The 22,994-nt window shown below is 39.6% G+C and overlaps 2 protein-coding genes across 4 annotated transcripts; both read left to right on the forward strand.

The window, feature by feature from the left end:
* The first annotated feature begins 3,943 nt into the window (after positions 1-3,943).
* Positions 3,944-7,330, forward strand: LOC108165621 (uncharacterized). Of its 2 annotated transcripts, XM_017305349.1 has the most exons (7): positions 3,944-4,058; positions 4,177-4,268; positions 4,360-4,674; positions 5,541-5,840; positions 5,929-6,216; positions 6,335-6,437; positions 6,525-7,330. In XM_017305349.1, the coding sequence occupies exons 2-7, from the start codon at positions 4,196-4,198 to the stop codon at positions 6,646-6,648; spliced, it is 1,203 nt and encodes a 400-aa protein (XP_017160838.1). In that variant the 5' UTR covers positions 3,944-4,058; positions 4,177-4,195; the 3' UTR covers positions 6,649-7,330. The 2 variants fall into 2 exon arrangements, with proteins under 2 accessions (XP_017160838.1, XP_017160839.1); XM_017305350.1 differs by lacking the exons at positions 3,944-4,058; positions 4,177-4,268; positions 4,360-4,674 and having other exon boundaries at positions 5,635-5,677; positions 5,757-5,840.
* A 91-nt stretch (positions 7,331-7,421) lies between these two features.
* LOC103465837 (sialic acid-binding Ig-like lectin 6) lies at positions 7,422-10,813 on the forward strand. 2 transcript variants are annotated; one of them, XM_008411020.2, is made up of 7 exons: positions 7,422-7,674; positions 8,084-8,174; positions 8,259-8,573; positions 8,730-9,053; positions 9,157-9,444; positions 9,547-9,655; positions 9,774-10,813. In XM_008411020.2, the coding sequence occupies exons 2-7, from the start codon at positions 8,102-8,104 to the stop codon at positions 9,880-9,882; spliced, it is 1,218 nt and encodes a 405-aa protein (XP_008409242.1). In that variant the 5' UTR covers positions 7,422-7,674; positions 8,084-8,101; the 3' UTR covers positions 9,883-10,813. The 2 variants fall into 2 exon arrangements, with proteins under 2 accessions (XP_008409242.1, XP_008409241.1); XM_008411019.2 differs by having other exon boundaries at positions 7,422-8,174.
* Positions 10,814-22,994: the final 12,181 nt, after the last annotated feature.

The following is a 22,994-nucleotide window of genomic DNA, read 5'->3' on the forward strand; positions in this document are numbered from 1 at the left end:
ATTTCTCCGTCGTGCCTCCTGCTAGCATGTGCTTGTTCTAAATGAAAATTAGCCGTTCTTCTTTGATTCACAATTTGGACTTCTAATGATTCACTTCCTGCTAGAGAGCCCCCTGGTGGTTGAAGAAAAATCCGCAGAAAAGCCACAGCGGGCTACAGTCCGCATGGTTCAAAGTTAAGGAAAAAAGTAGCAGCTTTTAGTCCGGAAAATACGGTACCGTAGTGAAATTGAATAATTTCCACGGCACACCTGACGATCACTCACGGCACACCGTRCCGCGGAACAGTGGTTGAAAAACACTGCCTTAGAGTTTAGATACCTCTGACTCTAATGAGCACGRCATCAATCGCTTACCCGTCTGACACACCCTACGCCGTCATGTTTACAACTAAATATTTGGAAAATCAAAGCCTGAAAAATAAAGGAGCGCCTTCCTGTATTGTTACTGAGGAAATGTTTTTTTTAACGTATAGTTGGCCAGAGGGACAATGTCTGTCAGGCATCAGACTGCAGACTCAACTCAAGCAGCCAATTAATCAGCTTCTCCCAGTGTTTGCTCTATAAGGAGCGAAAATATTTAGAGCATGAAGCGCACGAATGTGAAAACTCTAAAACACTTATGACTTAATATAAATTTGATCTTGTGTTTTTGAAATATCTTCACCTGAAATCCTTGAAAAAAAAAAATAATAATTTTGGAATGACCTTCTCAGATCCACAACTTAGGACTTATTGAAAATATATGAACCCAGGTTTAAAAAAAACAAGTATCTACAGAAAACTACCTCGTTAAAATAATAATAATAATAATAATAATAATAATAATAATAATAATAATAATAATAAAATTAAAAATAATAATAATAATAATAATAATAATAATAATAAAATTAAAAATAATAATAATAATAATAATAATAATAATAATAATAATAATAATAATAATAATAATAATAAATAAAATACCAAACAAACAAAGAGGGAGCAACGTCCAGCAGGGACCTCAAAAAGTTTTGAAAAACAACAATTTGAATAAATGATACCAAGAAAGAGTGATGGGATATTCAATTATTCCAAAAGAGTCTTGATAGCTCTGTAAACCTGGTTGTCAACAAACAACTTATTAAAATACATTTTAACAAAATGTTATGCGTGCGTGCGTGTGTGTGTGTGTGTGTGTGCGTGTGTATTTGATCTAAGTTCTGCCGTAAATAAACGCGTGTACACTGCTGGTATGGGAGCTAATTAGTTGTGAGAGAAACAGCTGAGTATAAATATAATGATGGTCAGATGAAGTGTCAGATGAGTTGGTGTCCAGAAATCCAGAGTCCCACAAAATTAAACTAACAATGATATAGTCACATCTTAATAGCTTGAAATTCTAATGTTGAGAACATTTCAGGCTGAAATTTGTATTTATTTCCATTTCTATTTGAACCGGAATAGAGCAGCTAAGTTTTCCACTAGATTATTCACTTTTTCACAKAACGATTTTCTATTGGATTCTATTAATATTCTTTTTTAAATTTCTGACCTACATTTAATTTGAGTAATTGTAACCTCATAGCTGAATAAAGTATTTTGATTCAGAACAGAATATCAAACACTGGATGGATCACTCATCAGCGGGGGTCAGTTCCAGGACGCTTTTCATTTCCTTTTAMACTTCACCATTTATTCACTTTCACTCGCTGYTTGACAACCTTTGTCTCTTAACAACAGGGTGGAACTAAAGCATTAAAACTTAAGCATTTAAACCTCAAAAATGAATAAAAAAACTGATATGTACCAGAAGATTTGTGAAGTTTTTACTCAATATCCAAATGAACCAAACAGTCAAAGAGCATCTTCCAGCAGCCCCCGAAATGGGTTTCTGTACCATAATTCAACAATGAGCTTTACCTTAACCCCCCTACGTGATCTCTGGGTCTCATTTATTAAGTTTAAACAAATGAGAYAGTGTGTTAGTGAGTGAGTGAGCTGCTTTGTAGCTATAGGTGGATTTGGAAACTGTGACTAGGAAGGTAAACCTTGATCAAAAGACAAGTTAGCTAATTGCCTCCAGCTTCTAGCTTCATAAGGCACGGCTTGGTATCAGTCCCCTCATCTACATTCAAGTCTGCAAGTGTTTTTCATKAAATTTAAGGTCTCCCTTCCTTAATTTACTCTTTTTTTCCCCTGTCAGCTATGGGCCATACCTGCTATTTCCCTACCTTATGCCAACAACCTCTAATTTCCCGCAGTTGACTCGGGTCAGGGTCAACAGGTGATGGTCAGATATCCCACAGCTCAGGGGGTTTCAACTCCACTGGCTCACCGCTTAATGGCTTCAAGCCTCGAGGTGACATCCGTTCTGTTTATATACACAAAACACACCCTTACCCACTCACATTCCTTCTTTGTGGCAGATTATCGCCTGCATGAGGCTTGAAATCAGCGAGGATCGGTTTTYGTCAGAGCACTTTTAATATTTGTCACAGCTTATGGTAAAGCTATTCACTACGATATGGGGCATGTCATATGGATTTTATCTCACTGACTGATTTGTGTGTGTGTGTTGTTTTTTTTTTTTTTAAGAAAACGACAGAAATTGCTGAGTAAAGAAATATTTTGCTAAGAGCAACAGGAAGGACGTCTGCTGCTCTATTTGTGAGCGACAACCAAAATAACACTGAGGTCGAAAATAGATTAGGAGATTTCCAGAATGTTAGGTTCATAGTGATATTGAACATGGACTTAACATTGTTCAAGAGTGATTTTTAACTAGCTTATCGACTCAAATATGCTCTCTATTCAGTTTTTTCCTTAGATTTTCAGTCCTATTTAAGTCAGACCAGCAGCTTCAATCACTTTCTGTGAACACAACTGAGTTTCCTTGTTTGTGTTTTTGTGGGATAGTTGTCTGTTTTAAAGATCCACCCCACGTTAATCTTCAGATGGTTATCAAGGATATCTCAGCAGAGTTGTCTATTCATTCCTCCTCAAATTATATGAAGTGTGTCGTTTCACATGCTCAAAAAACAGCCTTGAAAAGTTGTATTCCCATCTCAAAATGCCACATTCCAAAGTTTAAATTATAAAGAAACTTGCAGGTTTTGAACAAAATGTGGCGTTTGGACAAAACAACAGGCAGTTGGACAGACAGGAGGTCAGGCATAGTGATCCAACAAAGAATAATGAAAATTCAGGAGCTTAAATACTCAGCCAGGTGTGGAAAGTGGCAACCAGAGGAACTGGTCAGGAAATGTGGTGCAGCTATGGGCAGGGAGGAAGAAGAAAAAAATCAGAGAGGAAGACTAGTTACCACAGAGCAGCTAGATCTAGAAAACCAAAGTAAATAAAAAAAAACCTGACAACAGTCTAAGAGAAGGTAATTAAAATATAATAGAAACAGAACACAAAAATAAACAGAGAAACTAGACATAAATAAATTAACTAATACAGCAACACCTTAGAAACAATAACTGAGAGATACACAGAATATGGCAAGACCTGTGAAACATAAGTAACCCACGAGAGGGATGATCACATACAAACGAAAACTAAAACCMAAGAACTGTGACACAATGAGGATATTACGCCAATATGGTGAATTTTGAAAGAGCTCTTGGTTTCTGCACACCAGAGCTGCTGGTGTGATACAGTAAAGAGAAACAAAGAGGGGACAAAATACCTTTTTGCAGCTTTTTCATTGATTTGTTCAGTATTTACTCCCTGACTCATTACACTTTAAAACATAATTGAAGGATTTTTTAAAAATTATTTGTAGATTAATATTATTACTGTCTCTTTTTTTTTAACCAAAATATGAGGTGAATTTTTTTTCTAAATTTAGACCACATTCAACATTTGTGGCATATTTTGAAAGAAAACTGTTCTGTCTTGCTTCCTCTTTGAATCCTTTTTTGACATAAATACCTCACAGGACCCATGTGACACAAACTTCCGTTTCTTCAGAAAGTGKTGACTGTTCAGCAAGTTTATGATCCTTCCCATAAATGAAACCACTGACTGCTTCAGAGGACAGCATCGAGCAATAAGAGGTCATTTTTATAGGGGTGAGTGAAATGTATGTAATGCCTGCCTAAAAATGTTACTTTAAAAATTACATAATTTCATCGGAAACTCAGCTGTTCATCTTGAGACAAGAATATTTCTTCTTTCATTTTTCTACAGGCAAATCAACACAAGTAAAATGACTTCACTCCGCTTCGCAGTACTCTGTGTTTTCCTCGGACCCAGCAGCTGTCAAATTAATTGCGTCCCAGGTTTGAAACTGTGCTGTAAATGTCTGTAGCGTTAAATAAAAATCTTCAGCATTTACTATAAACAGAAAACGATCTTCTCCGTTGTCCACAGAAACTGTTGATGAGACAAAGTTTTCAGTCAACGTGACAGAACTCATTAGAGTGGAGTCCATCGACTGCATCGAAATCCCACACAAGGTGACATTTCCACAAGACAAAGTGGCAGCCCCGTACAAAAAGATGTTATTTCAGGGTGATCCGTCAAACGTCGTTGATAAAAAAGTTGTCTACGAAGCAGATTCTGACAAAGAAGATTCGTTCCGGATAAAATATCTTCCATGTGGAGAATATGATTATGGCTTCAAACTGGAATGGGGGTGTAATCAAACTTACACTTTCCCAAAGAGAGTCCACATCTCTGTTTTACGTAAGTAAGAGATTTTATTGTTGCTAAATGTTTATTGGTGGACTTAGTGCTTTTTTTCCCCCTGTACTTTAAAAAAATGGATTGGTGTAGATTGTGGTTGATTTATCACTTTGAGTTTGGCTTTGGGTTTGACCATAATCTGACTTGCTTATAAAAATTTGTTTGTTACAAATTTTTATTAGTTTAACCCTGCAATTTAATTATTAGTTAAAACTAATAAAGTTCACACAGGAAGGTCATGAAGGGTGGACCACATCCTCCCTCAACTTCCTATGTGAAGAATTATCATTTATAAACAAAATGTAAATTTACCGAAGCTGGCCAACAACCTAGTTTTCATCGGTATCCCCTGTGTCTCATGTTTTAAAGAATTCTGGGTAAATAACTACCAAATTGAGCGACATAAAGATTCATAAACGAGCAACAATGCGGTTGATTCTAGAGATAGTTCAGGACAGTGGGAGACCACTTTGGTCTTGACCTCGCTTACATTAGCTGTCAAATCTACTTCTGGGAACAAAAACTCTAAACTAAACTGAAAATATATTAACTTACTATTTCTTGTTATATTCTCTCAAAGATGTTCGGTGAAGTCAGTTTAGGTTGCCACCATTTTTGACCCGGTCTTTGGTTGAAGCTCGCGTCCTTCTCTCCCAGTGCTATAAGTTGTACATTTAAACTGAAATAAAAAAGAAGAAATTTAATTCAGCTGGGTTTTTTTTTTGTCCGCACACAGTGATAATGCTTTAAACTTTAGAGCCTTAAAATTACAAAAAATGTTTTTTAACGACTTTTTGTTGTCTTTCTTCAATAAAACAACCTCGCATCATGCTAAATGTGCTCACTTTAAACGGGTTCACTTTCAGCGATAGCAACAAAGCCGACTGTTTTGGTTCCTCCTTTGACGGAGGAAAGCTCTGAGCTGACCTGCAGCGTTCCCAACCCGTGCTCTCAGGGACTCAGAGTTTACTGGAAATGGACGAAGGCCGACGGACGAGCTACGGTACTCAGCGACTATCGCTACGGGAGATTTGATCAGTTGATTTTTGGATACAGATATTCGTTGCGCATTAATCCCACAGCACAACATCACAACACCAACATCACATGTGCGGCCGAATACGACAACGACCGTACGGAAACAACGGTCACTTTGCACGTGAAATGTAAGAAGTTTGACACACCGACACGTTGTGGCGCATTATATTGCTCTCCACGAGTAACTTTCTTTTTGTTTGKGCGKCTTTCTTTCAGTCAAACCTAAGATCTCGAATGACTCCCACTGCCTGGTTAAAGGCGAGCTGCTGGTCTGCGTGTGCATCAGTGGGGGGAATCCTCTACCACCGATCTCCTGGCCTTCGGAAAACCTCACGGCTTTCTCAGTGACTAGCGTGAGGACGGCTCAGACAGTACGCAGCACTTTCACAATGCCTGCGTCCGAATACCGTAACGCCACTGTAAAATGCGCCAGCAGCAATGAACGCGGTCTGGCTGAAACCTCAATTATAATCCATAACTCTGGAGAGAGCGCGGAGCCAAACAGTGAGTATCCCATGCAGTCGCGGTTTGGGGGCATGGTTGTGATTTAAAAAAAAAAAAGAAAAAAAAAAAGGTTGCACTAATTAAATCCAGGCCAAACTGATTCCTCCATCTGTTCCAGGCAGGAGGAAGGGGATGGATTCAGCTCTTCCCTGGATAGCTGGGCTGTGTTTCTCTCTCAACCTGGTCTTCATTACCGCCCTGATTTTCCTCATTCGTCAAAGGTAAGACAACAAAACTTGATTTTAGCAGCCCACGCCAGTTTTGTCGGAACAAAAAGTAACATTTTGCAAATTCTTCCTTATTTGCAGAAGGAACAATACGCAGAAGCAACAGAGCGAAGAGATAAACACTTACATGTCTCTGAAAAAGGCAGACGTGGAGGAAGAATACAGCGTCATGTCCGCAAAACCCAAACGAAGCCCGCGAGTGTGAAGCTCTGGCCTTTTTTTTTTTTTTTTGCTACCGAGATGCTTCAAGGCACATGAGCAAAGAAAATGTACAGCAGATAAATATTCTATCAAAAGCTTTTCAGTAATATTCGCGTTTATGCAATTCACGTTACAACCAGGCTTCTACGTGTTCCACAAGGATTGTACGCGATAGACCAAGAAAAATAAAATGAAAAGGAAATGATACATGTTCAACAAATTCATATCTACAAAGTGTGGTGCGAAATTTTATCCAGTTCCTTTTACTCTGATGCTCCGAAATGAAATCCTGTCAAACAAACAGCCTTCAAAATGTTTCAAGAGATGTTTCACGTCAGCCTGTTTGTAGTTTCTGTGGAGCACCAGGCCTGACTCCATGACAGCATCAGAGGTTTGTTTTGAAAAAAACAGTATGATGGCTACTTCACGTGTTACACAAAAGTGAATAAATATTAAGTCCTTAATTATAATGAATAGTATTAAAAGTGAGGAACTGTTGAGCTGTTGTAAGAGTTCATACTGAGTTTTTTTTTTTTTTTTTCATCTGATCTTCTCAGTATCTCGTGTCATACTCTCATTTCACATTGTCATTGTGTAACATAACTATGGCGTAATATTCATTCTGTAATCTGTAGTTAATTTCATTGGTGTAAACTACTGTAAATAAAGTGGATGTCTGCACATTTCTTTAAGTTTTCTCATCCATGATGCTGTCAGGCTTTTCACACCACTTTAAACATACAACCACAAATCTTGTATTTTAGGGTTAATGTGATAAATGAACATAAGGTATAAGAAAAAGGACTCATAACCTTTACTGTTTTTACATGGGGTGATCTGAAAAGTGTGGCATGCATTTATTGGAACTTGCAACTGTAAGCCTTTTTGTTTATGTTGCATTTTTTTTCTGACCGATTTTTTTATGTTTTCATTCTTCTTTAGAAAAACAGCTCAAGCCAAGCTGAACTGAGAAGAGATAACTGCAAACCAAAATGTTCAAGTCTTTCCCCAGGCTCAAAGCTAGATCTAGGTCTGAACTTTGACTGGACCGTTAAAGCATGTCATGAACTTTCTTTGATCAAATCTGTTTTATTGTAGCTCTTATATATTTGCTTTCGCAGGTATTCTTTTATTCTTATTTTAGTCACTGAAAAGAACTGAAACTTTTCAATGACTTATATAGAACATGCCTTTTTCTTCTCGAGAGAAAGACCTTCCCCTTTTTCATGAATACAGGAAGTCCAATATTTCGCAGCTCATTGCTGTAACAGATCACTTCCACCGAAGTAACACGGCTTCAGGAGATAAAACGGTTTTTATTAAGCATTTATTAAGATCATTGTGGCACATTAGATCTACATGCTGCATCTCTACGTTTTAAACTGGAATTATTTTTTGGATAACTAATTTTAAATTTTTTTGTTACTATTTTCCCATAGTTTTACCAAGACAGGAAAATGGCTTTGACCTTTCTTGCAATTTTATGGATTTTTCTAAGAACCACCAGCTGCCAGTTTCAGTGTATCCCCGGTAAGTTTAAATAAAGTTACTAAAATAAGTAATAAGCACTTGACAGAACATTAATAATTTATATTGTCTTTCTGTCTTCCTTAGAAACTCTTGATGACTCGGATTTTTCCATTAATGTAACAGAGCACATTACAGTGCGGTCTACCGACTGCATTCGGATCCCACATGAAGTGACTTTTCCTCAAGACAAAGTCACAGTCCCGTACAAGAAGATGTTATTTAAAGGAGATCCATCAAATGTTGTTGATACAAAAGTTGTCAGTAACATGAATCGTGACGCAAAGGACCCTTTCTCAATAACTACTCTTCCACCTGGAGAATACAAGTACGGCGTCAAACTTGAATGGGGATGCAATCAGACGTACGTTTTCCCTAAAAGGATTCACATTTCCATTTCTGGTGAGTGATTGCTCTTGCCTCAAAGATTAAGACCTTTACTTTGCTCTGACCTTTCTTTTTCATTTGATTCAGATGACTTTGGACATGAGTTGCTTCAATAAAAATGCAACCTATGAGCAAAATGCTAATTTGTTTTTTTGTTGTTGTTGTTTGCAGCGTTAACTACACCAACTGTTGTGTTTCGTCCGATGGTGGAAGGACAACGTACCCAACTGACCTGCTTGGCTCCGATGCCATGCTCTGGTGAAGTGTTTTTGTTTTGGAAATGGACAAATGCTGATGGACAATCCAGAAGGAAGGACAATAACTTCGATGATTATGATTACATGCGGTGGCAAATGAGATTTGGGCCTCGACGTAGACAAAATAATAAATTTATATTAGTCTATCCAACGGCGGATGATCACAACACCAACATCACATGTACGGCAACATATGGTCACGGTGTTGCTGAGACAACAGTCACCTTGACTGTGAAATGTAAGAGATTACAGCCTTTATAAAATATTCTGCTCATAGTTTAATCATATGCACCCACATGTAGACTTTTTTCCTTCTCTGTTTCTTCCTCTGTTGTCTTCAGTCTCACCCAGAATCCTGAACAGCTCTCACTGCACAGTGAAAGGGGAGCTGCTGGTCTGTGTGTGCACCAGCTGGGGCAATCCTCTGTCACCAGTCGTTTGGCCTTTGGAAACTCTCACAGATCACTCGGTGACCAGTTTTAGCGACGCACAGAGAGTAAGCAGCACCCTCACCATGCCTGCAGCGAAATATCACAACGCCACCGTCAAATGCATGAGCAGAAATGAACTCGGTCAGGCGGAAAGTGAAATCCCGATTCAAAACTCCACAGAGCCCGCCAGGGTGAACTGTGAGTAATCAAAAGTTTTGTTTTCATTTTATCCCTATTGTTCGTAGGTACAAAAAAACCTTCATCGTTAATATTCTGCAATTGGATTTTTTTTTTTTTTAGCTTTTCCAGAATCCAGTGAAGGGTGTCACTCAGCTCTGCCCTGGCTAACAGGAGTGTGTTTTGCTCTGAACCTGGTTTTTGTCGCTGTTTTCATCTGTATTTACCAAAGGTAAGGATAGAAATATGTTTCAGTGAGAAATGAAATGCCTATCTTGAATGATCAGAGCAAGCTTTGGATGCGAAGAATGAAGAATTTTAAAACAAAACTTTTTTTCCTGTGTTTGCAGGAGCAGAAAACAGCAGAAGGAATCGCGTGAAGAAGCAGACACTTACGCGACTTTGAGAAAAGCAGATATGGAGGAAGCGTACAGCACTATTTCCCCACAAAATAGATGAAATATGCAAGTTACAATTTTAGCCCTGTAGATAACAGGTTGTAATGTGTCATGTTTTGTTATGTTTTATTTTTTTTTTAAGTTCATGCCATGTATTTAAAAAATGCTGTTTAAATTATGCGTTTTAGTGACCAATACACCTCATTATGCCAAATATGTTTATGACAGCCTTAAATATGAGGTGTGAAGCTTTTTCATTTAACGAGAACTACGAAACGAGCTGCTCTAATTCATGTAAAAAGGAGGAAGATGAACTTTGTCAGGCGTCTGATAAGGATGCTTGAATCCACAAACCTATGAAAAAAGACAGACACAGACCGATAGAATCAAGAGTTTAGCTTTCATGACATTTTTTTTTTAAATGTGTTTTTTTCTGTATTTGCTGAAACTGTCACCATGTTGTGGCAGTATAATACGAGACATACAATCGGTGATAAGATCAGGCTCCTCCTCTTCCTCCCGGCGCTGGTATTGCCGTCTGAAGGATTGCAGCGCCCCCGATAAAAAAAGCAACCAATCAGAGCCAGAAGGAGGAGGGTCTTAGCGCTGTCATTCAACCTCGTGAAAGCGCTGCTAAATCTGTTAACGGCGAAGTAACAACTCACTGTAACGAGACAAATATTTCCAGGTTCTGATACAACACAGCAGTGTGCATGTCATGATTGACAGCGCTAAGGCCCTCCTGCTGGCTCTGATTGGTTGTTTCTAGTTCACTGGGAGAAGGCAGTTTTCTGTCTCATACAATATTGTCACGACATAGTCACAGTTTCAACAAATAGATAGAAACACGTTTTTCAAAAGTCACATATCTGAACCTTTAACACTTGGCCATCTTCCTTCCTTGCTCTCTGTAATACTCAGTGATTACTAAATTTAAATGTGAAGATGAAACACAGCTGTGGCACCTCAGACGATAAAATTCATCAGATGTTCATGACGCGCACCATAATTTGGATAAAGACTCTTTTCTGTGGTCAGGACTTCCCATACTCTGCAGTGTACCCCATGTGAATCTGGTGTGAATAAAGCTGTGTCAGCACATTTCTTTGACTTTGATGTTTCATGATGCAATCGACCGACAGATCAAGCTCAGTTGATCTATTTTGCCACAAATTCTCACCTGGATTTGTGTCTGGATTTGTCTCCCTGCCACAAAAGGAACCTCTGACCCACTTTTCAACAAACGTCCATAAAAAGGAAAAGCATAACCCCAGCACTATGCTGCCACCACCATACATCATTAATAAATTCCCTGTTTAAAATGTATCCTCCACTTTATTACTGACATGCTCTCTAGCAAACATTCAATTATAAACAGAGCTGTATTAACAATGAGGCACAACTGGGCTCTGTGTTCACTATCTGGTAATGGGAGATCTTGCACTTGGTTTTATTTTGGAGTATCAGAGTAAAGTGAGCCGAACACTCAAGCTCTTCACACTTTTCATATTTTCTTTAATAACAAATCTTGAATGTTTCCACTAGCTCAACAGAGTGAAAAGATTTATTTTTGCAAAGTTCTGTCACTGATTAAATCTTACCAGTGTGAAATTGTAGCCTGGCAACTCATAGAAGATAAAAAGTAACAAAAACAGGAAATTAAAAAGAAAAAAAATGTAATTAAAAATCCAATGTGGTGATTCCGTTGCACTCATCTAAATAAAGTTGCTTGTAACTTATAGTAACTCAAGTGAAGCGATACTCGGAATAATTATTATTAGGAAAAATGAGGCTTTCTCTGTGAAAAACACCTGCTTTTTCAGAGAGGAAGTTGGGATTAGTAGCTGCATGTTGGTGGTTTGGTGTCTGCTTGAAAGTGTGGCTCATCCTCTTTCCTACCCACTACTGAGATAGTCCTCGTGCGACATGGATTATCCCAGCTGATCACCTCATTTCAATCCTTTACCAATTAATTAGGGTCGTGCTGCAACATGCGGATGCATTCACAAATACACTTTCTCACTTTCCTATCATGGAGAGCAAAATGGATTTTACAGTGCGATCTAAAAACCAATAAACTCCTAAAACTGAAAACGCTGTGTTCGTTAAATAACAAAACAAAACACTGCCTCTCTAGCGCCTTCATCAATATATGTGTAAAATGTCCCAAACGATAACACAGCCTTATTATATGTGAAAACAATCTAGCTCTTAGTCAAAGTCCTTCTTTTAGGTACAAACATTCATGCCACAATGTTCTGTTTATCTCTGCCTCAGCTCTGTGAAAGCATCATTTTAATGAACCACGGTGTCTTGTGACAAAGACCCGAATGTCCCAGAGTGAAGAACGAGAGATCTGTGCAGTCCAGGGGCGTCTTCACTGATAATTTGGCGTCAGAGATACTGAAACGTCTAAAATTAGTGTTGCCTCGAGCGCCTGGTGAAGAGTGAGTTTGAGATTTCGTTCACACTTCTGTTTTCATGGCTTGTTGTGGAATGGTGGGATTGACCAAACACAAAACTGAAACTACGTGAGTAAAAGCAGAAGAAGGCTTTGCTTACGTCTGTCCTGTGTTTGATGATGAAACTTTGGATAGCTTTGTGAAAATTAAAGTATTTCTATGTAGGGGAAACAGCATGATATATTAGGAGCAAAAGCTGAACTCGACAACATTATGTACAAAATCGACGGTGTATTTTATTGTGCTGCCAGGCTTAAAGCCACTCAAATGTTTTCACATTTTCACAAATCTCTGTGCATTTCATTTGTGCGTATAAAATCAGCCCCCCCAAGTAAAATCTGCTCAACAAATAGTCAAACACCAAAACCAACGGACGGGTAAAACAAACCTTTAATCGGAGAAACAACCGGGAGGCCCATGGTTACTCTGGAGGAGTTGCAGAGATCCACAGCTCAGGTGTGAGAATCTGTCAACAGAACCTGCTATTAGCTGCACAATCTACAAATTTTGACACCTACAGAAGGGCTGCCATCTTTGAAAGAAAGCCAGAATATTTCTGGTATAGAAGCAAGAAGAACTTAATTGCTGAATGGGGGACGTTGACAACTGCTAAAGAAAAGAAAAAAAGATTAACCAACCCACCTATCATGGTCTTAAATGAACAGTTTTCAACTTAGGCCCAGATTTAACAGTTATTATCCAGCACAAAATAACCTCGCCAGCTTTACCAACCTGAAAGAATCCATTCATTGCTCTCTAACACCATCAGATAAGTTTGCACACCCACTGTCCTGTTTACAAGACAAAGAACACACTGTGATTCATGTACACTGTGTGGAGTCCTTAAAGCATCACTTACAAAACTAAAAGACTTGAAACTGATTTTTTTTTTTCCCCCCCATGATCCGTCATGTGTTTGAAAAATATTCATTGTGTGAAAACTCATTTGCGAAATATGCTTTCCATCCTTTTGGTGAACAGTAATGTTTTGTGAGAAAAAAACAAAACAAAACAAAACATTTTGGATAATATTTAATTGTGTCCAATAAAATTATCAAAATTTTAATTTAGCACTTTGGTTAGTAGGCAAAGTGTAGTGTCCAGAAACTTGTTGTTAGTTCATTTTAACAACAAGTTTTACCGGAACATTTTAATTTGAATTCAACTAAACATGTTAGCGTATTGTGTGACATTTGTCAGTTCATTGTTATAAGTTTTTGTCTGGGTAGCATGAATGAATATAGTTATTTCATTTATTTATTTATTTATTTATTTATTTATTTATTTATTTATTTATTTATTTCAAACAGACAAAAGTAAAATCATGAAAGAAGAAAAATAAAAGTTAAAACAAGTTGTCATGCCCAAGTGACATGCAATTTTATATTACCTGTTCGAAAAGGAGCAGGTAGTTAGCAAAATTTACCGACCGTTATAAGATTTGTGACTGAGGAAGTTTTGATGTTGTAGCATAAACTTATGCAACTTTTACATCTTTGTGACAGTGCTAATGCTAATGTCAAATTTACTAGCAAAAAAATTTGATTTTAACATTAAGCAGTTTATTCAAATTTTTAAAGAGAGATTTTGTGAAGGCATTTACTCATAACAGTTCCTTTTTAAATGACTGTGTGCTTGTTGAAAAGTAAATAAACTCTCAGCATGGCAGACGCTAACAAGCTAGTCGGATGTACACTGTCTGCGTTGGCTGGTTTTAACCATTTAAATCAACTCAAACTAAAAATGCTCACACAAGTTGGAATATCAGTATGTAGAAATATAAAAATAAACCGTTGTTAGATATGTTTCTGTCATTTCAGCCGTACTACCTCTGAGTTTGAATGTGAGGTTGGCGTTTGGTCGAGTCTGTGTGAAACTCGTCAGTCCATCCTCGGGCGGCCAAGAGTGAAGAACATTTTGTAGATTTTGCATTAGACTGTCGGAAGATGGTGTATCCCAGAGTTTTCCAGGTCTCAGAGTTGTTTAAAAATGACTCTGCCATCTCTCAGCTAACCAGCCAAATCAACCTTTTAGCCTCTTATGTCTTCTGAACATTTTTAACATGACTTTAAATAAAGTCTAACAGATTGTTTTGTGAGTGTGCTATTTCTGCATCCTGTTGTTAGCATTGTTTTCCTATTATCTTGTTCATCCACACAACAGTCTGAGCACATGCTACGTCGGTGAGTTCCTTACATTGGTGAAGAAAACCATTACATATGAGAAACTTTCCAGATCCCCGAATCTAATCCGAGACAGACTCTGGGAATTGAATATGTAAGAATATAAACATATTATCAATGTAAACCCGACAACTTCTAACCTACTTCCTGAACGCGTGAGGTATGACCCATTTGATGCTTCTTGACATCAGAAACATAAAAGAAAAAGTTCTGTTCCTCCTCCATCCAGACTCCAATCAATGAGCAGAGGAGGGTGGGGGGAAAAAAGTCACAGGCCTGTTTCAAATCCTGTGCCATGAGTTCATGAAGCAGTACTCAGGAGAGGGATAGTGTTTGGGGCGGATTAACCCCAGTCCAGGTGGTCTTCGTTCATCCACCTACCCCCATAGCGGAACTTTGTGCAGTTGATGGAGCTCAGCACGGGGTCACAGCTTCCATCCGGTTCTCATCTCTCCTAAGCTAAGTCCTAAAGCTTCTATGACCATTTTGGCTCAATCCATTTGAACTCTGAAATTTGTTGAATTAAGCATGACAGGAACCATAACCTGCATAATGTTTCATTGTAGAATTACCAGCATTTTTTTTTCTTTTGATTACTTTAACAGCTCACAAAAACTCATCGAGGGAGATGAAACGAAATGAAGCGCAGTGCACCTATTTCCCTCGATATACCTGTTTCCCCCCGGCCCTTTAAAGAGACGTTTCGAGTCTTGTTTTTCTGCTTACTGAAGTCTGGAGTTGTGTAAACAAGCCTAAATGCCAGGGAAGCTGCTAAAGATCTGAGAGAAACGCTGATCAAAGGCAGCTCTCTGTGCAGCCGGTGTCAGTGTTGTGAAGTGCACTACTCTCTTGTTTGAGCTGTATCCCTGCAGTTAGATAACAAGCACACATCTGTCTGGCGCGGTCTTTTCTGAGGTCCTGCTGCATTGTGATCGCATCTTGTTTGCTCGACACAAACCTTAGGACATGTGCTCACACTTCACCACGGTTCATACATAACTCAAATGAACTCCTCACACTTGGCGGGAAATACCTGAACAACTGCTGACACAATGAACGACCACTTCAAACAAATCCATAGGGGGCACTTCGATACATTAGAAAATCATCAGAAAATTATTTATTTCCGTATCTTCAATTATAATTTATGAGTAAAACTCATATATTGTACATATTCATTCATCACAGAGGGTTATATTTCAAGCTTTTACTTCTGTTCATTTAAATGATTAAGCTTCTAAAGCTAGTAAAAACCTAATGTTTACTTTGGCTACTAAAGAGATGTTCCTAGAGTGCTGCATCCAACAAAATAAATATAAGAATATAAATGTCAGAGTGGAAGCAAACGTTGAAGTAGACAAAGATGCACAAGAAACAATGATAACTGCAGTCTTTAGATGATTGTAAAGGAAAGGCTATTCGAGAGTTTGGAGGAGAATCACTGAGTTAGTGTCATAAGAGGCACCACACACACAAACATATCCAAGACACATGATATGTGTTTGAGCTACAACATCTGGATTGTTAAGCCACTCCAGAAACAACTTCAGAACAACTGGACTGTTGCTCAGCCTTTTAAAATCCTTTGAAACACCATTTAATTTGGATTTATAATTGAGTTTTTGAGCAATAATTTCATACAATAAGAGAAACAAACTATTCAGATCCAACTTGACCAGTGTGAAACCGCAACATCTCCCATCAGGCATTTGAGACGAGCACCAATCAGTCTTGAATTTTAAATATTTATTTATAATCAAAATGCACACTCATAGTCACTTACAATATATTGTTCTCTGTGTTATGAGTTTTACCCTTTAAGCGACAATGCTAAAATATTCCATCTTTTTTACTATTCTAACTTACTGGGATATGCCTCTATAGGAATAATGACAATACTGTGGATTTTTCTTTGCTGAGGCTTACTGTCTCAGATGCAATGTGTGACTCAGACACATTTACCCTAAAAGGAAGCAAACTGTGGTTGGTGAAAGGATTGGAGACCAAAACAGAAAGGGCAACAGAGACAAAAGCTGACAGAGTTGAGTTTAAGACTGTAACCCCAGGAAGTCCCAAATCTAGAGAGATTTTAAAGATTATTGTTTGAGGTGACATTGCATGAGAGCTCTTTTGGCCGGAGTGCTTCCATGCACTCCAGTCCCGAGGTAAAGGGACCACCCATTAGTGTGAAGAAATGCCCATTCAGCCCCTGCGCCTATTCACAGACCTGCCTGTCTCCTCTGGCCTGCTCCTGGCCGCAGAGTGGGGCCGAGGAATTGAAGGGGGCCGGAGGGGGAGGTGGAAAAACTCCAACCAAAGTGTTGGGGAAATAAAGTCCAGTTGTTGCCGGGTTTTAGAGCAAGTCAGAGTCAAGGGGGTCTCCTGCTGCGGGAAAGCCAGGGCTTTGATTCAGCACTCAGCTCCGCTGCAGGACCCCAGGACAATCGACGACCGAAACCCCAGGGGCTGGGCTTGGTGAGGGTAAAGGGTAGCGGTAGGGTGGGCTCGTGTTGACGACAGTGACATTGATGTTGATGGGGGGACAATGATGCAGGAGGCAGCGGTGTGGGAGGTGACAGCGGGGTGAACAGGAAGGTTGACTTTTTACAGGCTCTGCTAACAGACTTGTTGGACTGAAGGACTTGAGTGAAAGGGGCAAACGTTGCTTGTGGGGCAGTTCTTATTTACCCAGTTAAGGGCTGAGCAAGTAGGGGTAAAAAGCGTGTGAGACCATTTGTCAGGCTTCACCTCCATCTCCATTTATGCGAGGATACAGTGCTTTCAAGGAGCATTTATACCTCGTGAACTTTTTCGCATTTGTTCATTTCACAGAATCAGATGACATTACCGTATTGAGATACGATGTGATAAACCAACAGAAAGCAGCACATAATATTAATTGTAAAAGAGGGAAAGGGATACATGATTCTGGGGTATGTTTCAACAAGCTTTGTGGAATTATACTTTTGCCATTTGTTATCCAGCTGAGTTATATTGGATCTAGAAAGACTGGTTTTCAAGTTTTTCTACACACGATTAACTTGATTTAAGTCTAAATTATGACTGTGCCGTTCTCATATGTCACAGTCATTTGACTGTGACCTTTGAGTTTATGTCAAATGTCACCAACCTTTGCTTTTACAAAAGTTTACATGCCTTTGTCAAGGCATATAAACATTAGACAAAAGCAAATCTTTATATGCTTTTGTCTAAGCTGTCCCATTCTACCTTTAGCAGTATGTTTAGGGCCAATGACCCAGCTGTGGCAATGTAACATTTGCATCGACTACACCACTTAAAGACTGGCTATCAAACAGACTCTACCATGCAGTCCTTTCACCCAGTGTCATTGGACGTCTCCAGAAATTGAATTTTGTCTTACAGATCAGGGGGCTGTGTAAGACTTCTGCCCGTTCAACACCTCAACATGCAAGTCAACAAGTCAACATGCCTAGCCCATTTGTATTGGAAATCATGCAACAGAGACTGCATCAGGCCAATGGCAATCTGACCTAGCTTATATGATCATGAGTAAGTGCAAAGGTAAGGAAGTAGCATCATACATTCTTACCGAATGGCATAGTACAAGAAATCACTGGAAATCTGTCGTGACAACTGAAAGGTGTGATTATGCAATAAATAGAAACATGCAACTGAAGTTATTACTTCAAGAAACGATTTTGTTGCTTTCCGTGTCTTGATATGAAAAGTTCACACTCTACTTTCACGTTACTTGGACTGTATGTTTACAGAAAGGTTCAATGGCATTTTAGCAAGTATATAAACAAGATGGAACATGTCTGCGTTCACAGCGTTAACAATTGCAAATAGATTAAACGCACAGGAAGACGATGTATGCATACAGTTGAAACCAGATCTTTACATAATCTGGATGAAAAACACACAAAGCCTCACTTCCTCACCGTTTTACACTGAATAAGACTAAGCTTTTCCTGATCTTAGAATATGGAGAGATTGTTTTTATTGCTTTCTTTAAAGACAAAAGTTATTTTCTATTATGCCTTTGAGGAGTTGATAATAAGGCAGCTTTGCAAATATTTAAAGGTCATTTCATAATTCCTGGATTGACTTTGAGGAAGTCAAAGTAAGGTAATTGTTGAGTTTCACTAGACTCATTCATCTTTAGGTGCAACTTTAAGATGTCAGTAGGTACCACATCTTTCAAACAATTCCAAGTAAACATGAACATCATATTCAGGACGGAGGAGGATTGTGTGTTCCAGAGTTGAATTTGTTTTGAAAAATGTGGCTTCACCTGTACATAAAAGATTCATGGTCTTGCACTATCAATAGAGGAAAGTTCAACAAGTTCATGGGGCGCTGCGTCTATTTTGGCATTTTCAATGCTAAACGCGACCGCAGCAGAAATTTGCTGTTTTTAAATCTTGTCCCAGACTCCACAAACTGAAGACCTCCCTTCTCCTTGAGCTGGATGGGGCCCAGGGAAGGAGCCCCCAGAATGCTGATAACTCCCCCCACCACCACCACCTATTCACCAAAGCGCTGTGGTTCATATTTTTGTGGAGGTCCATTGACTTTCTCCTTTTCAGCCTCGCTTTAATCCCTGGGTCTGTGTCCTCTGCGGTTCTCTACAGAGGAGCCATTATTCGGAGCCTTATTACTGCGCCCCTCGCGGCTTATCTCCTTCCTGGTGACAGTCTTTTCAAGCCTCCCCCTAATGACCTGGGGAAGCTCACATGCTCAACTTCCCAGGACTGCCGGGCCTGGCTGATGTCAGAGGGGGTGGCCCCCGCGCGGGAGCTCCCCGTCCTGTCAAAGCAAAAAAAAAAAAAAAAAGATCGAGACACGTCAACCGTTCCCCATGTGCTCTGCCGTCTTCGTCTTCTACAGGTGGCCAAGCCAAGTCTGTTGAACCACTGCTTCGAGGAGCTGACTTCATTCACATTAAAATGAGCTCAGCTGCTCAAAAGGAAGTGCCAGAACCCATTCGGACAGTTGTTTGTCACTATTTAAAGCAATGTTTATAAGAGTGCAGCATCACGCATAGCAGAAAGCAGCCAGTAAATTGGCAGAAAGGATCATTCAATTTCATCCGAGGGAAGCATCCAAACCTCAAGTTGATATTCCAAAGTGGTCTGCTGGCAAACACTTTTGTTGGATTCAGCTTTCTCCAGCCTTGATTAAAAGTCCGCTAAAGCCAACCATTCGTCTTTGTCAAGACAAGTGAGGGGGGGGCTGAATGTTTTTTTTGTTTTTTCATTCTGCTAACATTTTCTCTTCCCAACTAAATCAAAGGAACAGGACCCCAGCTGAGACCTGTAGCTCCATCTCTCATTGAGCACGAGGGGAATCCTGCGTCGCGATGTACAGCAACATCGTGCTCGGAGGCAACAGAGGCTCGGAAAGCTCCAGCTGTTTGCAGATCAGCCTGCTCATTCACATGTACTTTTAATTTACGTCAAAGCCGTAGGAGCCGGCTAGGAGGAATGTACTCTCTTTCAGGTCTTTTCTGAGGGAACACGGTGTCCCACTGGTGCGCCTCCTAATTATAATCTGCATCATCAAGTCAAAACATTGTGCTGTCTTTGGAGACATCTGAAAGGGCGAACATGGCAGAGGCCCTCTTAGGCTTTGCTCCAGGGGCCCCTGGTGAAAAACAATAAACTCTCGTTCAAATTTTAAGAGCGGATACGCCGCTGCGAACTGGGGAAATGTGAAAACAGGTGTATACTCCGCTCTCCACATGGCATGCAGGCCCTGTCGCCCCCCGAGGCCGTGTCGGAAACAATAGTCGTTCGTGTTTATGCCTCTGAATCGTAAACCTGGTTAAGACTTTGGGAATCATGCTGAACTGGTCCAATTAAGACAATAATGACTTTAGTGATGCTATTCGCAGCACAAAGAGCAGAAGAGGTGCAGGGAAAGCCCCTGAGGAGCTAATGGAGTCTTCCCCCCACACCCCTTCTCTCCATACACTTTTCTTTACCTCATCCCCATCTGGCGCAATTTTAAAGCCGTGGAAAAACTTCATGTCAGCACTGTACATTCTCTGACTGCACAAGTCGGCATGCAAGTGCAAATGAATGAAGGAAAAAGCTCGGCTTTTGTGTAATGTTCCAGGTCGGCCTCAGCCAGGCACCAATGGGTCTGCGCTGATTGACGACCAAATATGTGTCACATACATTTTCATAACCTGAGCTGCAAAGCCGTGTGTAAACATCCTTCCTAAATCTTGGCCGTTTTTTTAGATCGCGTGTTCAAACAGGAAGCCAATTTCCACACCCGTCATTAACCATGAATGGATTTGGGCATTCCCACAATTTAGACTGTGCCGTTTGTACCACTAAACGTTGGACGTGACAGTGAGGCAGAAAAGTTCATTAAAGAAAGAGGAGAAAGAGGAAACCTGGATTTATTTGGAATTTTACGTTTTAAATCTATCTGGAGAGAACGTTAAAACTCGGCTCAGGTTCACACAGGAATCACACCTGCTTATTCTCTCACTAAGAGCAAAGCAGCAGTCCTGAAGTTGAGTGACCAAAACTTCCTGTTTCTGTAAGAAGTGTAAACAGAAAACAGAGATTAACCGGGGGTTTCAATTTGACATTATCTGAGCTTTTAAATAGTGCATTCTTTATGGATTTGAATGTTTTTAAGTGGTAATGTTCTGTTGTCAGCTGAGGTCAAAGATTACATAACACATAATGTGCTCAGAAATGATTCTCAATCATAAAAGGACATAGTAACATTATTCGTTACTCTGGCTGATCAGCTCACAGAGGAGACGGTGATTTCTTTCCAAAGTCCACATTTCTTCTCTGGTAGATAAACGCAGCCGATCACATGAGGCGAGGATTTTCCTCTTCCTGTTGATGAAGTGAAAACACAGGGTTGTTCCAAATGTTAGTCACCACTTTTGTCTTGATTTATTTATTTTTTTAATTTGCTGCTGATGAACAAAGCAACCCTGTTTCACTTTGGGTGCATGTTTAACACTCACCTGCTGTTTTTCTTCGTCTTGTAGGTAAAAAAAAAATGCTTCTAAAAATTGAGCTATTGTCTGGTCACAGAAGACACACAGCTCATATGCCTGGTGGGCCCGGACGTGAAACAGTGTGTGGGGTTAGATAAACCAGTTTACCTCAACAAACACCAGTAAAAAACAGAAATTGTGAAAATTACTTTAATGAAAGTCCTTATCGATGAAACTTGAACATTTTTCAAGTTTCATCTCAGTAGTAATTGGGGTTCATTATGGTATAGACCAAAGAACTGAATGGTTGGTGCATGTAAACATAAAATTGCCATTAAAGCCGATCAAACAAAGCACACAGGACATTTTATATCACTAGAACAAAGATTTAAAAGAAGTTTAAAACTGCTCCACACCGTGAACTCATCTTCCACAGATTACCTTTCCACCCACTGAAATCCACTTCGGCTGTGGAATCTGCAGGGCTTTGTTGAGCTGCACACTGATGACCTTTGACCCAATGTTTTGTGCCTTCATTTGGGCTTTTAGCTAATTACCCAAAACACTCACTACTTCCACCTCCTTCCACACGGTTACTGAGGTGAGAAAAGAATGTGCAAGCAGAGAAACGAGATAACGCAGCAAACGCACACAAGAATCACTCAGGGGGGAAAAAAGTCTGCAAACAGGAGGATAAAAAGACAGAAACTCAAACTATTTGAGTGTCTCCAACAAAGCAGCTGCACTTTTGGCAGATAAGGCTTTAGTTCTGACGGCTTAACAGGCCATCAAATTTATTTAAAGTCATCAGCTGGACCCTTCATCTCCGTTGTAGAGTCAAAAGGAAGCTCCGCATGAATTTGTGCTGCTCTGCCAGAAAATTAAACTTTTTCCTTTGAGGTACTCAGAGGAGAAAAAATGAACTGCACTTCAGCAGTTTAGTTTGTAATATGCTCATTTGGATGTGTTAAACTAAAAGAATAACTTGTTTATTCTTTGTTTATTGTTGTTGTTCTGTATTCCGTTTACATTTTATTCTATGTTGGCTTACTGTATATATTCATATCAGCAACCACTAAATTGTGTCAGACAAAAAAACTTGTTTTGACCAGGGTGGTTGTTCCAAAATTAGATGTCATGGAAGCTGAAGAAAAAAAAAACATGTGGCATGAGCATTGCAGCTGTGAGACACCACACGCACTCTCCATATGCGTCACTGCTTATAGAATCGAAGCAAGTGCTACTCAAATGTCACAGCAAAGACCATTACTCAAACTCATGCTACGCTATGCAGATGCTCCGTCTGGGCCGATGAAGATTTAACTGAACTTGGTGTGCTGAAAGACTAGACTGAATTCGAAGCAGCCTGACATACTTTTTGCCCCCACTTGGGGGCGCTAATATCACAAAAAAAACTTTGTGATATTAGTCAATGTCAGAAATTGAGGGCTGAAGTGGCCCTCAATTTCACCGAGGGCCACTTCAGCATATTGGCCACCCTCAACGGGCCACGTTGACGGTACAAATCAGGAGTTCCCAGGTGCAGTACTCCAGACTGCAACTTTTAGATGCA

This window comes from Poecilia reticulata, linkage group LG6, assembly GCF_000633615.1.
Source record: "Poecilia reticulata strain Guanapo linkage group LG6, Guppy_female_1.0+MT, whole genome shotgun sequence".
NCBI classification, from domain to species: domain Eukaryota; kingdom Metazoa; phylum Chordata; class Actinopteri; order Cyprinodontiformes; family Poeciliidae; genus Poecilia; species Poecilia reticulata.